We start from the raw sequence: 14,639 nt of genomic DNA, 5'->3' as shown, positions 1-14,639 counted from the left end.
CGCTTGTGTCTCACGGGTTTTGTGTGTCAGGGCCTCGGGAGTGACCATTCCCGCAGCCTTCAAGTTTCGCCGCCATCCAGCCTTCTTCGAATGAGTTCCTGCAGCATTTCCAGATCCTTGCGCTCTGCTGATGAAAGCTTCTTGGTCTGCTCTGAGGATGAAGCAATGGCAGACGAGGCAGACGCTGCTTGATCTGCAGATGCCATCATTCTCTTCACAACTTCTGCTGGCGCTTCAGCCTATTGTGATGATATTAGTGCGAGAAACTTGGGATCAAATATCGAGGACTTACAATCAAAGTGCTCAGCAGGTTCTCAACTTTGTCCGCACCAAAATCCAGATCATCGTGCTGGCGGGCAAATTGCGTAAGATTGAGTGCTACCTGCTGCTCGTTGAATGGACGCCCCGAAAGCCCGGCTCGCCCAGGCGCAGATGGCTGTGCATTGGACTGGCGAGCAAGCATGTTGTTTACATGATCGTCGCGAAGGTTTTGCACGCGCRTGCTACAGAGGAGTCAGCAAGGTCGTCACTGTTTGGCTGGCGTTGGATCAGTCACGAACCTCTTGACCTTGTGGATGAAATCAAGCTTGATCCCAGTAGACGGTAACTTGTAGACGATACCGCCCTCTTGCTCCAGATCATAGAATTCGGAGTCTGATGCGTCGGTCTCGTCGTCTGCTATCTCAATGATGCCATTATTGCGATGGCCGCGATTGAGAGCAGTCTGCACGACCTTGGGCGTCTTCGGCTTGCGAATGTGGATTGACCGGCTCAGCTGCGACGTGGACACATTGCGGAGTTCTTGGTCTGCATGGAGGGGACACATCCAATCATGAACCTTTTTGCCGTTCTGATTGACTGCTGGAGGATTCGCCAGCGGCGGGTCCAGACAGTCAAGATGCCAATTTTGATGACAGTGGTCACAAGTGACGATGGGACGCTTGGGACCATTTGCGTTCTGCGACGACTTGCGGCACGAAAAGCAGGTCACCAGAACATTTTTGCTGTCGCGAATTTTGACGTAGTCGGGCTGCTCTTCGGAGTAGCCGGGACGGTTTCTGGAGCCTATTAGCTGGAATCGTAATGCAACAGTACTTCTGCATACCTCAAGGGCTTGTTGTTCAGCGCCTCGACGAAAGAGCCGTTCTTGTCCGTGGCGACACCCTCGTAGTATTCTCTCACATATTGAGGAAGCTCAAAGGTTCTTGGGTTGCGCTTCTTCAGACTGCGCAACAGCGGTGCGAACAAAGTCGGGCGTGCCTGACCTTTATCGGGCGAATCAAGCACAAGTGGGCGATTGTCAACGCAGACGAAGCAAAACCAAGGCTCGTCAAGTTCCTTCGCGTTGGCATTCAGCGGCGGGTCCAGGCAGGTGAAGTGGAACGATCTGTCGCAGCCGTCGCAGCAGAGCAGATAGCCACTGCCTTTGCATGCCGAGCAGAAGTCGTTGTTCTCCGAGCGCTGGGCATCATCTGTTAATTCTCGCTTCCTCTTTGGGCTCTTGACGGCGACAGTGACGGATGAAGGGGTCTGTGGAGCCAGCGAGTTCTGCCGGGCGCGGGTGTGCATTGTGTCGGGCGTTGCGGGTTTAGGTTTGGGTGCAGGAAATGTGATGGTGAGTGGAAGAGGAAGAACAAGGGATTGGGTCTGTCGTTGTCTTACCTCTTCATTGTCATCCCCAATTGGGCTCAATACGCCACCGACAGCTGTCGTGCCTCCAAAAGCTCCCAATTGTTTCTTTTCCGGACTATTGTCGAAAAAAATGTTGGTCAGCGTTTCATCTCATATTGTCGAAAAAAAAAAGATGACAGATCGCGCTTCGTACACCAAGTCAAGCGCTTTCGGAGCAGACAGTAGCCTCTTGGCTTGCATCGCTCGTAGCTCGAATCACGTTGACGAGGATACACGGTGAGTCAAATATCGACTTACGATTGCTTGGTTTTTGCCCGCTTGCCGAACGGCTTTGGCATGGGCTTCAAAACCTTGGGCGTGCTCTGTCGTGAACCTGCAGGTGATGATAGTGGTGACTCGAGGTCCGTTGATGGAGCTCTGCTTGTTTTTACACTCCCGGGGCGACTGCCGTTCACGCTCAGTGTCACTTTTGGCGCGAGCGCCTCATGTCTGACCTGCTGTGTGCGTGACCTKGGTGCACCCGGTCGCACGCTGCTCTCCTGGTAGGTGTATTCCCGGGTTACAGACTCGCCGAGTTTCTGCTTCTTCTCGGCCAGAATGTTGTCGCGCTCGCTCTCCAGCTCTGCCTCTGCGGAAGATCGCTTCGCACCAGCAGAAGGTACTGTGAGTGAGCCCCGTTCTGCAGCTTGGTCTCGGCCTTTGAAGCCATTGACTTTGTTGCCAGCACCGGATGGTGGCTGTGGCCCTCGAGGCAACTCATCCTCGTCAGTTTCCAAGTCATCATTAGATGTGAGGTCAGTCAAAGAGGATTCGCTCCCGACACTGCCAGCGCGTTGCTTTCTAGGCGACACGGACATGCCACCACTCTTGTCTGGCTTTCCTTTGTGCTGGTGCTTTTCTGGGAATTTCAGGGAAATCTTGGCTTTTGTGGGCTCTGTGAGCTCGGTGGAGGGAAGAGCTTGAGAAGGTCCAGAAGCTTGAAGAACAGGAGTAGATTGTAATACAAGCTTCGTAGGCAATGCTTTGGCCATGGGCTTTGATTGCGTCTCGATTGTTTTCGAACCTCCCGGGTGTTGCCGCTCCCTCTGCTTGGCGTCTTTGAGCTTCTTCTTCGCTGCCCGGACATAATCTTGAAATTGAACATTCTGATCAAAGCTTGCGCGCTGTGCCAAAATGGCTCCGAGTAGGTTCCGTAGGTTAGAATCGGACTTACTCTGCTCGTAAATCTCGTTCACTGCAGCCGCGAGGTCTGGCTTCCCAACCTCGATAGCACGTGCCTTGGCTGCCTCGACTACACGCTTCAACTTGTCACCGCCGTACTCGGATGCATGAGGAGAGGGTTCCATCGCAACCGGTACAGGGGTTGGGGTAGGAGCAGTGGCTCGTACGGATGCAGGAGCTGAGGCAGAGGCAGAGGCAGGTGTCGATGTTGTTGTTACCACCGCAGCGGGTGCTGTAGGATGTATTTGCACAGGCGCAGACACTGGCACGGGCACAGGCGCAGGGGTGGCYGATGAGGCTGGCTGGCTCACGCGCTTTACACCCCGATTGCGTGTCGTACGATCTTTCCTCTTGCCGCCGTTCACTTTCGGCGCGTAGTCGTCGTCCTTCTCGTCGTCGATGACGATTGCATGCGGCGCAGGAACGTCGATGGGCTGTGGGGTGGGTGGTCGTGATGCCTGAGGGGTCTCCTGAGCCTCGACGGCGGAAGCGCGGCCCAACATCGACTTGCGCGCGCCTTCGCCCTTCACTCTGCCTTTGACCTTTGCACTGGGCATGTCTCCCAGAGCCTGCATCCCATCGAGAACTCCATACGGCGCGCCCCCATGGTCGGCATAGGAAGGTGCTGCGGCGGCGACGGGCGGCTCTACCCACTTGTCCATGTAATCGTCCATGGACGTCTGCGTCTTCAACTTCGTCTTCTCTTTGCTGTGACTCCTCTGGTTTTGACTTGCGGTGGGATGGTCCGGGGGTTGAGGAGTAGATGGCATGTTCAGGCGCCGCAACACTTCTCCGCGGCCATTCAGTCTGCAAATATGTCAGCGATTCGCAACCTCAATTTTCACGTTCCATACCACCCACCTCGGAATTGCTTCCTTTCCCTGTGGAAGAGAAAGCGAAGGTGTGCGCGCAAACGCGTGCTGCAGTGTGGAAAGGGAGTTAAATTCGGGGTGATGTTCCTCAAGAGAGGTTTGACTTGATGCTTCGAGGTTCGCGACTCCTSGAACTCTTGGGCGAATTCAACGGCTGATGGTGCTGCCTTTCCACGCTTTCAGTACCTACGATATAACTCGACGCAAATATAGTGAGAGTTGTAAGCAACAGTCACGAGTGGAATAGGGAGCTTGTGATGCTCCTCGTTTGGAGATGGGCGTCAACAAAATGATGACTGAGCACATCATTACTTAGGTTATTGCCACAAACATGTCCAGATACATCATCAAACGCGATGCCTGATGGCGGGCACTGGTAGGACGATTTTCCTTTTCATTTTATCTCGGTATGATTCTACGGACCCTCCTTCACGTTAGGCACACCTTTTCGTCGCCCCTGAAGGAGCCACCACGCGGCGCCTGACTCCAGCGGCATGTAACTGCGTAGACACGTTCGTTCGACCCGCTACTTGCCATGCATACGATCTCCGACCGAGGGACCTGGTGGTTCGCGATGCGTTTACTCTTCGTCGGAGTCCTCATCGTCATCATCATCGTCATCTTCCTCCTCCTCCTTGGCAGCAGCGGCCGCTGGCTTCTTGGCCTTCTTCTTCTTCTTGTTCTGCTTCTTTGGCTTTGTGCTTGTCTTGGAAAGGGGGAGCTCAAGAATCTTGAGGATCTYCTCGTCCGTAATCTTCTTGTCAGACTTCCATTGAGAGATGTCTGGCTTTGGTGGCGAAGCCAACTTCTGTACTCCGTTCTTGGTGACCGCTGCCGACAATTAGCACATTGCACATGTTTCTCTCTTCCGACACATTGCATACCAACAGTTGTGAACAGACGGCTGACTGGCTCGCTGTCTGTCGAGCCAATGACCTCGTATTGGCGAATGACACCACCACGCACACACTCGACCACGCCGACCTTACCCGCACGCTCGTCGTCAAGCTGTCGTAAACTGAAAGGGAAGGTGCCGAACTTCTTCTTCACCTCCGAAAGGGTGGCCCTCGAACTCGGCCGCTTCAAACCGTAGGTGGTAGTGGTTCTGCGGTGAAGGGTAGGCCTGTTTGGCAGCGACTTGACCTTGCCAGTTCCCGTGCTAATGCCAATCTCGATACCCCATGCCTCGCCAACTTCCGGCAAACCCTCACCCTTGACACCCTCGCCCGGTGCCAGAATGATCTTCTTCTTGCCCTCAATCTCGTCCCGTTCAAAGACCCAGCATGTAGTGTTCTCTACCAGGTTGCACTCGTAGCTCTTGGCGACTTTTTCGAGCAGCTGCGTCATTTTCGACTGGCTGTATGGCTTGATCGCTTGTGCCTTCTTCTTCTCTTCTTCGGTACCCTGTGCCAACAAACCAGGTGGCATGATCATCCGCATCATGAGCTCGTTCGCGTAGTAGGTTGCGAGAAGGAGGTCGGCTGCTCGTCCAGACACAGCGGAGTCAGAGTTCTCCTTGCTACGTGCAATGACGGTATCGCAGACGATCGCGCCGAAGCCATCGATTTGGGCGCCGAGCTGAATCTTGACTGCCTCGTCGGCCTTGAGAACGGTCTCTGCCTCCTCGGCATCGGAGGTGAGAGGAGTGTATGGAGTCACGTAGGTGCTTGGAGAGACGGTACAAGGGTGAGAAATACCCTTGGCAATCTTCTTGCCCTTGTAGACCTTTGCGACCTCCTCCTCCAAGAGCTTGTCGCCGCGCTGGCAGATCTCGACAATCTTTGCGCCCTCGACACACCATCCTGCGCCAGATTAGCGCGTGTTTGTCGTGCAAGCATCCGGAAGATGCTGACCTGAGACTGCCTCGAGGACCTTCTGAGAAATCTGAGCAGCAGTCTTGTACTTGGTGAGGGTGTCTGGGTTGGCCAAGCTGTAGTCTGGTCAAGGTTAGCTTCTTCTCTTCAATGATGACGATGGAAACTCACCAACAGGCGCCTCCTCAGTCTTGCTGTCGGCCATGATTGTAGTCTGCTGTAGGTTGATCACGGTTGAGGGTTGTTGGTGTTGCAGAGAAGGATTTACGTCGGGCTAGATCTACCTTGATCGTGTGTGCGATGGGATTTGAAAAACAACCCCGCCTTCCCCCCCACTATAAAACCATCAACATTTTGCATGATCTCTTCTGCTGTTTTGTCATTGCAATTTCTACTGTTTATATTGCCGTCACTGCGACTAACATTACACTACCTTACGTTCCGAGTTCCCTGGCTCTCTGATGTTGAGTGATGGAGTAGGCTTTTCTATGGACATGRTCCAGCCAAGTCTTGAACAGAGCCGTGGCTCTCACACCGACTATGTGCCTCCAGTGCGTTGGAGACTAGAGCAGCAAGAGTGGATCCTCTTCGGCCGGCATAATGCCCAATAGTAGCAGCCCACGTTCGTGTTGCTGCCACCGACTCAAAGAAGTGACCACTTCCGTGAGCACGTGTCAGTACATGGGTGGCTTCCCAGGACCGTAGGTTAGCACACGAATGCCTTCCCAATGTGGCCATCAACATCTATTGTAAGACGTCGATGTGATTAAAGGTACTAATCTGCTGATCCTGGTCGGGGACGGCAGAACGTACATGTATTGGAAGCAATTATTGATGGAGAAAGCCCACCTTTGCTGCAGTTGTGCGAGGATTGATCCGCTGCTAATGCACGAGTGTCAGGATGCCCAAGACGACTCTCCTTGCCTTAGAAACCTCCGATGCATAGAGGCGATGTAGCACATGCGTTTCATGGATCTATGAGCCCTTTGCACAGAAGCACACATGGTATGCCACGCCGTTCCTCGTAGACTGCGTACTGTACTAGCAGGTTGGTCCTGTTTCGATCGAAATTTGAGACATGTCGACACTGCAGCAATCTGCTGGCCGAGTGCATCTTTTGGTGAGACTGGACGTGTCCAATTCACTGCTGGAGGGTGCCGGGCACGACGGTCTTATAGAGCGGTTAACAGCGTCTTGAGGACAAAGGCTCCAGCGTTGAATGCAGTCTATGGTCGCAGCGCATCGTATGTAGCAAACACCATTGACCCCAATATGGGCGTCAGCAGAAGTAGCGTACTCCGTCAAAAGCAGCGATGGTGGCATCTGCTTCAGCATCGAAACTTCGTACTTAGGCACGGTATTGGTTGTCCTCTGTCAATCATATAGTCTGGAGTCTCTTTATAAAGGCAGGAATATCTCATTGTCTCATGTCGTGTCTTCGGAGCACAATGCACTGCGGCCGTGCAGGCCCTTTCCGTGCTCCTTCGGTATCTGAAAGAGGATTCGAGGAACGTTATCTGTCGAGCCTACCTGTGGCCGGTCGGTTGTCGAAAGAGCCAACAAATCAGAGATGTATGAGGTTCAGCGCTTGCGAGGAAATGAGAGAACGGCAACTCTAAGGTTCCAAGGGTCAGGATGTTCTGATGGTACCATGTAGCAGTTGCCGAAACGGTCGATCTTAGACTCCTACCAAAATGTGCAGACTCACATGACAGCCCCAGCCATTCGCAAGAAGCCGATTAGGTTGGTCTCATTTCATGACCGGAATGGTGAATTTGGTGTAAGCGCTGCTTAAGGACATCTCCATGCGCACATTCCAARGGCGATCTGCGACGTCTTGCACAATTGTGCCTGTCGTAGAATTTGTTTCTGTTCCATGAATCTGTTTACTGCTGTGAGCGAGAATAAGACATGCATACGAGGTGATCTGGAAGGTGTTGGCCGCGAGAGAAAGGAGTAAAAGGTGGTGAGAAGGTTCAAAAGGAAAGACTAGCAGGGCATCCGTGCTCGAGTCTCCATCCCCATCCCCAAACGCGTTCTACTGACGACTGACAGCAACCCCTCTCCCTTGGGCTCACTCTTAGTGACGTTCTACGACGGAGAGTCCTATTCCTCGGGTCACCGACCAATCAATAAATAATTGAGCCGGTCGCTCATTCTGCAAAGCCATCTGGTGAAGAATCTCCGAGAATGCCTCGCAGGTAATCATTTGCTCGTGAGAAAAGTCGAGCGGCCGGTCGTACCATCGTGGTTCCCTTCCTGGGAGGTATATACCTGGGAGTGCGTCCATCAAAGACGGACCATCGGGGTTCCCTTCCTGGGAGGCATATACCTGGGAGTGCGTCCATCAAAGACGGACCGTACCCACATGACTCTTTAAGCTAACACAGTCTGCGAGTGTGGCATCTTCGAGTCCGGAATACCTTTGCGGCTCTTGGGGCTAACTTAGACCGTCAAGAGCGAGCGAGATCGAAAGGAGGAAGATTGCCGCGCTGCCTCTCTGTGAACACGCACGCAGATAGGTACCATGAAGCTATAACGAAAGAAGGAACTCGTTCTGAGGGAATTCCAGCATGCGTTCACATGGCGTTTCTTTGGTCGATCCTCGTTATTTGAGGAAGGGCGAGGTCTCTGGTCGTGGTACCTTAGTCAAGGCGGCCTGCAAGTGAAGTTCGGAGTTCACACCCCTGTTGGTTGGCTTTCGGCTGGATCCGCCATTCTGCCCATCTCAGCCGAAGTGGGGCCGCATATTTGCCCCGCCGCAACCTTGAACCTTGTTAAGACTGCAACAGATGGAACTTGGAAGGGTCTGGAAAGTGAATAGACAACCTGTGGAAGGACAAGTCCACGTCGCGCATCTTCGCGGACTTTCTTTATCTTCTCAACAACATCACCGTCCATAACAACCTGCGCGCTCACTACACCTACCACGGACACAAATTACGGTAAGTTTGAGAGAGAAACCTGCTTGCTGGCGACTTCGAGAGTAGGAAAGAAGGATATTGTGGACTTGGAAAGCTGGGAGCGGGTGATCGACTCGATCGTTGAATTTCTTGAGCTGATCGCGAGCTGTACCGGCGTTGTACACGTGGTGCGATACAGCTGAATTGACTTGTACAAGACAGCAGACACGTCGAGCAGAACCCAACTCGCCAGGGCTGGCAGATGTCGAGCAACGAGCGGCCTCGAGCCGAGCGGCAAGACACGCTCCCATCACGGAATGAGGAAATGATTGGTGTTCCCGTCACCCCAAGCATCAGTAATGAGGACAAATCTCCGTTCTTCCATCACACGCACCTGCCCCAGGAACTACCGCCTCACATTCTCGAGTCTGTTGGTGCGCAAGGAGCTCCAGAGTACAGCAATGGCACCGACAACAATGGTGCACCGACCGGCGAGGAATTATTGCGCCGATTGAGCGTTGCAGCGGCTGGCCAGAAGAAGGAAGCTGAGAGCTTCGATCCTCGTGCTGCCCACCCTGACCTGAACTTGAGCGGAAATGTGATCAGCGCCGCATTCTGCGTTCCATACAAGATCGGCTACACCAACGCTGGAGAATGGGTTTGTCACGTCATGAATCAGCCATGAAGATCTCTTGCTAACGACATCACAGGAACTCAGCTCTCGTAGGGGGACGTCGGCGCTATTTGACTCGTTCGCATATCTCTCCGACGAAAAGTCTCCCTGGAATCATACTTTGGTGGGCTGGACTGGCGAGATTGATCGTGTCGTCCGCCGCAACGACGAGTCTGTCAATACTAACGGTGCGTCGTCTATGAATGCCATACCGCTGAGCAAGGCATCTGCCCCAATCCCACCGAACCGTGGAGAGAAGCCTCCACAGCCTAGCGAGCTCGCCGAGCTGCACATTCCTTACGCGGAGCGACTCAAATTGGAGAAGCAGCTTGAGGACAAACACGGCAGTCACATCACGCCAGTCTGGCTCGCCGACAGCATCGATGATGACGAAGTGGCAACGTTCCGCGATCAGCAACGTTGGAGACGTTATGGAGAGCACGAATTGTTCACTCTTTTTCACTACAAACAGAACGAACCGAGCGACGGCCGTGCACTCCGAAAGGCCTGGGCCGACTACTACTGCATGAACAAAGCATTCGCGGATGCCATCATCAACATCTACAAGCCCGGCGACGTGATCTTGATTCACGATTACCATCTGCTTCTTCTGCCGAGCCTCCTTCGGCAGCGGATGCCTAGCATATATGTCGGCTTCTTTCTGCATGTGCCTTTTCCGAGTAGCGAGTACTACCGCTGCCTGACTCGGCGCAAGGAAATTCTCGAGGGTGTCCTCGGCGCCAACATGATCGGCTTCCAAGCTTTCAGTTACGCCCGCCACTTCTCATCCTGTTCTACTCGTATTCTGGGCTTCGACTCGTCGTCTGCGGGCGTTGATGCTTATGGAGCACACGTCCCGGTCGATGTGTTTCCAATCGGCATCAATGCCGAGGCTACAAAGCAAGCCGCTTTCGAGTCTCCGGAAGTGGAGCAGAAAATCGCTGCTCTGCGCGAGCTTTACGCAGACAAGAAGATTATCGTCGGCCGTGATCGTCTCGACACAGTGAGGGGTGTTGCGCAGAAGTTGCAAGCCTTCGAGATCTTCCTCGAGCGGCATCCAGAGTGGCATGACAAAGTCGTTCTCATTCAAGTCACGAGCCCTACTAGTATTGAGGAACGTGACGAGAAGGGAGACAAGACTGCGAACAAGATCTCGGAGCTCGTTGCCAGAATCAATGGATCATTTGGCTCGCTGAGCTTCACTCCGGTCCAGCATTACCCGCAGTATCTGTCGCAGGAGGAATATTTCGCTCTTCTGCGTGTCGCAGATCTCGGACTGATCACAAGTGTGCGCGATGGCATGAATACTACCGCACTGGAATACGTCATTTGTCAGAGAGACAATCATGGTCCACTCATCATCTCCGAATTCTCTGGAACCGCTGGCAGCCTCGGAGACGCCATCCACATCAATCCGTGGGATCTGGGCGGTACTGCGGACGAGATCAACACCGCTCTGACCATGTCTGAGCCAGAGAAGGAGAGAACCCACAAGCTGCTTTACGAGCACGTATCTCTGAACACGGTGCAATACTGGACGGACAGTTACGTCAGACGACTGTTGACCAATCTCTCCTCCTACGATCAGACCATTGCCACCCCTGCGCTCGATAGAGCCAAATGTCTTTCACAATACCGCAACGCTAGCCGACGATTGTTCATGTTCGACTATGATGGTACCCTGACGCCCATTGTCAAGGACCCGCAGTCGGCAATTCCGTCAGATAGAGTCATCCGGACACTGAAGACGCTCGCGTCGGACCCGAACAATCAGGTTTGGATCATCAGCGGCCGAGATCAGGCCTTCCTGGATGAGTGGATGGGCCACATCTCTGAGCTCGGCCTTTCGGCTGAGCACGGCTCTTTCATGCGCATGCCAAATTCCACCGAGTGGGAGAACTTGACCGAAACATTCGACATGGAATGGCAGAACGAGGTCCTGAATGTCTTCAACCACTACACTGAGCGAACTCAGGGTAGCTTTGTGGAGCGAAAGAAGATTGCGCTCACTTGGCACTACCGGAGAGCGGACCCTGAGTACGGCGCTTTCATGGCTCGCGAATGCCACAAGTACCTCGACAATACAGTCGCCAAGCATCACGACGTGGAAGTTATGACTGGCAAGGCCAACTTGGAAGTTCGACCGCGCTTCGTCAACAAGGGTGAAATTGCTAAGCGTTTGGTGCGTGAATACGGCGAGGGTCACGATCAGGCACCCGACTTTGTGCTCTGTTTGGGGGATGACTCGACCGATGAGGGTAAGCTTTGTCCTCATACCACATGCATCGACCATGAATACTGACCGTACTGTAAGACATGTTCCGGACCCTGCGTCAGTCGAAATTGCCCGAGGAGCACCGCTTCGCCGTCACTGTTGGTGCTAAGACCAAGCAAACGCTCGCGACGTGGCATTTGCTCGAGCCTTCTGATGTCATATCAGTCATTGCCTTGCTTAATGGATCCACGGATGGTGGCAGTAAGTATGCTGCAAATGCTCAACTCAACAAGAACATGACTGATTAGATTCATCTAGATGCTGGCGCGGTAGCCGTGGTGGACGGCGCTGTGCCTGAATCCCGAGTGTAGACAACTTTAGCGCCGTGTTGCTTTACTGCTTCATTCTTGCTCCCGTTAGAGCGCGCACTGTATTACATACATATGCATCAGCATCGGAGTTACTAATGCATCGCATGGAGGATATGGGACGTCATGGTGAGGAGGGCCACGTGCGAGTAACGGAGGGATGAGTTTTGCACTTGAAATCTCGATAGACGTTAAGCAGTATCGTAGTATTACAATAGCCAGCTCGTTCAGCTTTTTATCCGGATACTGATTCAAGATGCGGCGTATATCTACATTTCCTAAGCAGAGGTAAAGGCTAACCACCACTGCTTGGAATATGCTTTGGTAGTGTTCGTTGTGTACCGCCTCACAACACTCTTCGCTAGGGGATCGTCTTCAAGTGCAGACTTGTCTTCAAGCTTTCTAATACCGTAACCTTCCAACGACTTCCGTCGCCGATGGTAGACATTATGACACTGCCCCACAAGCGGAAGTAGCAGAGGTTGCAGTCCGCTAGGGCCGTCCTCGTCCAAGTCCTTCCATTTCTTCAGTGCAAGACAACCGGTGGCGAGAGCTTMACTGAGATGCGTAAGCGTGGCGAAGATGTGCTTGATAGCATGACATCTCCTGCCAAGATCATTCAGAGGATCAGCAGGATCCTGGAGGCAGAGGAGATATGGCTGGAATGGACGCTGCACGCAGAGTTGCCATTGTCCCGCGCGAACCATGTCCCCGCGTTTCTCGGCGGAGGTGCTGAGGACTTTTAAATCATCCATTGGTTTTGCATGCTTCTTGAAAAGCGTCCGTGGGTGGACTGCAACGCCGTGCTTCTTGGTGTCGAGATTGCGGTAGAATTCAAAAAAAGCGATGAGTTGCGTACCCGATGAGATCTTCCCGTTCCACCCTCGCGTCTTTTTTCGGGCTTCCATGTGGCGGTGCAAGACGGCTAGCACCATGACAAAAGTCCCATATGAACCCAACCCTCCCGTGTATACGTCGACAAGTCCACGCATACTCAGGATAGTGCGCACCACAAAGTAGACCTGCCGGAGTTGCGGTACCTGGTGAAGGTACTTGGCGACCAATGCCTGTTGCTGCGTCGAGTCTCTAGAAGCCACAATTTGAATGTCTACCCCAGAGGCACGATGCTGGCAGTTGAGAATGGGGAAGTTGGAGTTGCGAACCGAAGCAAGGATGTATTGTTCACTGTGCTGCATGGCTTCGCAGATCACCGTCAATCGGCTATAAAGTCTGGCGTGCGGCATATCAGGATCCTTCATGTCATAGATGCGGAGATCAATGTCGGAGTAAGGTAGGGCAAGACCGTTCTTCTCTGAGCCGAAGAGCTCAACCCCAGTTGAGGCCTCCGGCAGTACACTTCTGATTAGCTCAATCGTCTCCCGAACAACTTCTGTTCGACCCCGTTGCTCAGCGCGCGTCGGCATCGCCCATGCTGCAAAGCTGGTGATATCCCTCGTCAGGCATGCATTGACAGAGGCACCCTTGCGCTCAGATTCATCATTGGCCCAAGGGATTGAAAGACTTGTGGGCGTTCCGCTCCGCCGCGGTCTCACAATCTTGGCATCATAATCCAGAAACCTCTTTTTTCTTTGAAGGAAGACGCTGCGTTCCTTGTCCCGCCATTGAGAGTTCTGATATTTGAACGACTCTTCTCGAACTGCCACCATGTGTTGCTTCCAGTATGGGGATCTAGCGAATTGGTCCGCGTGCTTTTCGTGGCCTTTATGCACTGAAGCTTGCATATTCCTGGAGCGCTCACCAGGCTTGAGGATGGTGCGTTCATTTTTTGGGTTACGTTGTGTGCGCGACTCCCGGTTGTTCGCCCGCTGTGATGGGTCTTCTGGCTTTGAATTGTTTCCATCCTGGCCAGCAGAGGCTTTTTCACTCACGGCGATGCTCTTGTGATTATGTTCGGCGGGATTAGAAGGCTGGGTCTTGGGCGCTGCCGAACTCGAAGGAATGTGCCCATCGTGTTTGAGGCAGTTGGCGGAGGTGCCAAAGGTGGCTCGTAAGGCTAGCACGGGGTTGTACGCATTGGAACCTCTGCATGCAGACCGCCAGATGTTCCGTCGGCTCTGCATTGATATCGAAGCTACTGTGGATGTGAATGAAGGTAGAGATCTACAGAATAGTAAAGGCTCTCTCCGGCGCGTCGAAGCTTCCGACGTGAAGCTGAACTGCTTTCTTTCTTGGCGTTTGGCGGCTCCGCAATCCCCGAAAATGTGCGAGTTTCATTGATCACGATGATAGGGGGGAAAAGAGAAAGACAGCATTCATCATACAGTTGAGAAAAATATAAATCATGTATCTCGTTCGGAGTTGACTCTCGCAGTCTCTCCATCATTTGAGTCTTTCTTGATCAGGCAGCTCATAAGCACATTCGGGTGCCGTGTATGCCCATTCACAACTGTAACAAAATGAAATGTCGTTGCAGGTGACCACATGTCTCGTCGCGTCCCTGTCCTTCCCATCTTCCATTTCCAACTTTCGGCCTCCCTATAGCCTCAGCCAGATCGAGCCCAATGTGCTATATCATTGGCGAAGCAGATCGCAGGTGGTACGGCAGCAAACTGGCCCAATTCCTTGTAGCATACCAATTGGCCATGCTGGCCCATTTCTCTCCTTCGAACAATCCTAGCTATGACATGCCAGATCCTTGTGTAATCTCGCTGCATGCCTATGAGCTCAAGCCTAAGAGAACAATCTCGATTGGCGTTTGCTGCTCTTTGCTCCACTGCCAAAGCTACTTGCAGACTTGTTGCTGACCGTCGGGGAATTGTATACATATTCTCCATTGACGTATTRTGCTCCCGAAATAAAGGTCGTTCGCTTCTCTCTGCGGGTGTACTTTTGTTCCAACTTGTAAATGTCGAGCTTCATCCTGAGCTTGTCCATGAGACCCATCTTGGCGAGCTTCGGTATTCTGGGCAATGTTTCACAA

The 14,639-nt window shown here is 53.0% G+C and overlaps 4 protein-coding genes; 1 reads left to right on the top strand and 3 right to left on the bottom strand.

Moving 5' to 3' along the window:
- Positions 1-59: 59 nt before the first annotated feature.
- RCC_00029 (uncharacterized protein) lies at positions 60-3,623 on the bottom strand (the record flags this gene model as incomplete). XM_023765184.1 has 6 exons in its annotated part: positions 60-239; positions 293-503; positions 561-1,058; positions 1,106-1,461; positions 1,663-1,747; positions 1,930-3,623. 6 exons carry the CDS (start codon positions 3,621-3,623, stop codon positions 60-62), a joined length of 3,024 nt encoding a protein of 1,007 aa, XP_023620952.1.
- Positions 3,624-4,305: 682 nt separating this feature from the next.
- RCC_00028 (related to 442K curved dna-binding protein) lies at positions 4,306-5,744 on the bottom strand (the record flags this gene model as incomplete). XM_023765183.1 has 4 exons in its annotated part: positions 4,306-4,556; positions 4,610-5,527; positions 5,579-5,662; positions 5,711-5,744. The coding sequence occupies 4 exons, from the start codon at positions 5,742-5,744 to the stop codon at positions 4,306-4,308; spliced, it is 1,287 nt and encodes a 428-aa protein (XP_023620951.1).
- A 2,960-nt stretch (positions 5,745-8,704) lies between these two features.
- On the top strand, positions 8,705-11,701 carry RCC_00027 (probable trehalose-6-phosphate synthase component TPS1 and related subunits; the record flags this gene model as incomplete). XM_023765182.1 has 4 exons in its annotated part: positions 8,705-9,100; positions 9,153-11,373; positions 11,430-11,591; positions 11,649-11,701. 4 exons carry the CDS (start codon positions 8,705-8,707, stop codon positions 11,699-11,701), a joined length of 2,832 nt encoding a protein of 943 aa, XP_023620950.1.
- A 275-nt stretch (positions 11,702-11,976) lies between these two features.
- RCC_00026 (uncharacterized protein) lies at positions 11,977-13,779 on the bottom strand (the record flags this gene model as incomplete). The annotated part of the gene is made up of 1 exon (XM_023765181.1): positions 11,977-13,779. One exon carries the CDS (start codon positions 13,777-13,779, stop codon positions 11,977-11,979), a length of 1,803 nt encoding a protein of 600 aa, XP_023620949.1.
- Between the last annotated feature and the right edge of the window lie 860 nt (positions 13,780-14,639).

This window comes from Ramularia collo-cygni (assembly GCF_900074925.1).
Source record: "Ramularia collo-cygni strain URUG2 genome assembly, contig: RCC_scaffold01, whole genome shotgun sequence".
Classification (NCBI taxonomy): domain Eukaryota; kingdom Fungi; phylum Ascomycota; class Dothideomycetes; order Mycosphaerellales; family Mycosphaerellaceae; genus Ramularia; species Ramularia collo-cygni.
Note: the sequence above shows the minus strand (reverse complement) of the source record. Positions and strands in the feature narration are given on the sequence as shown.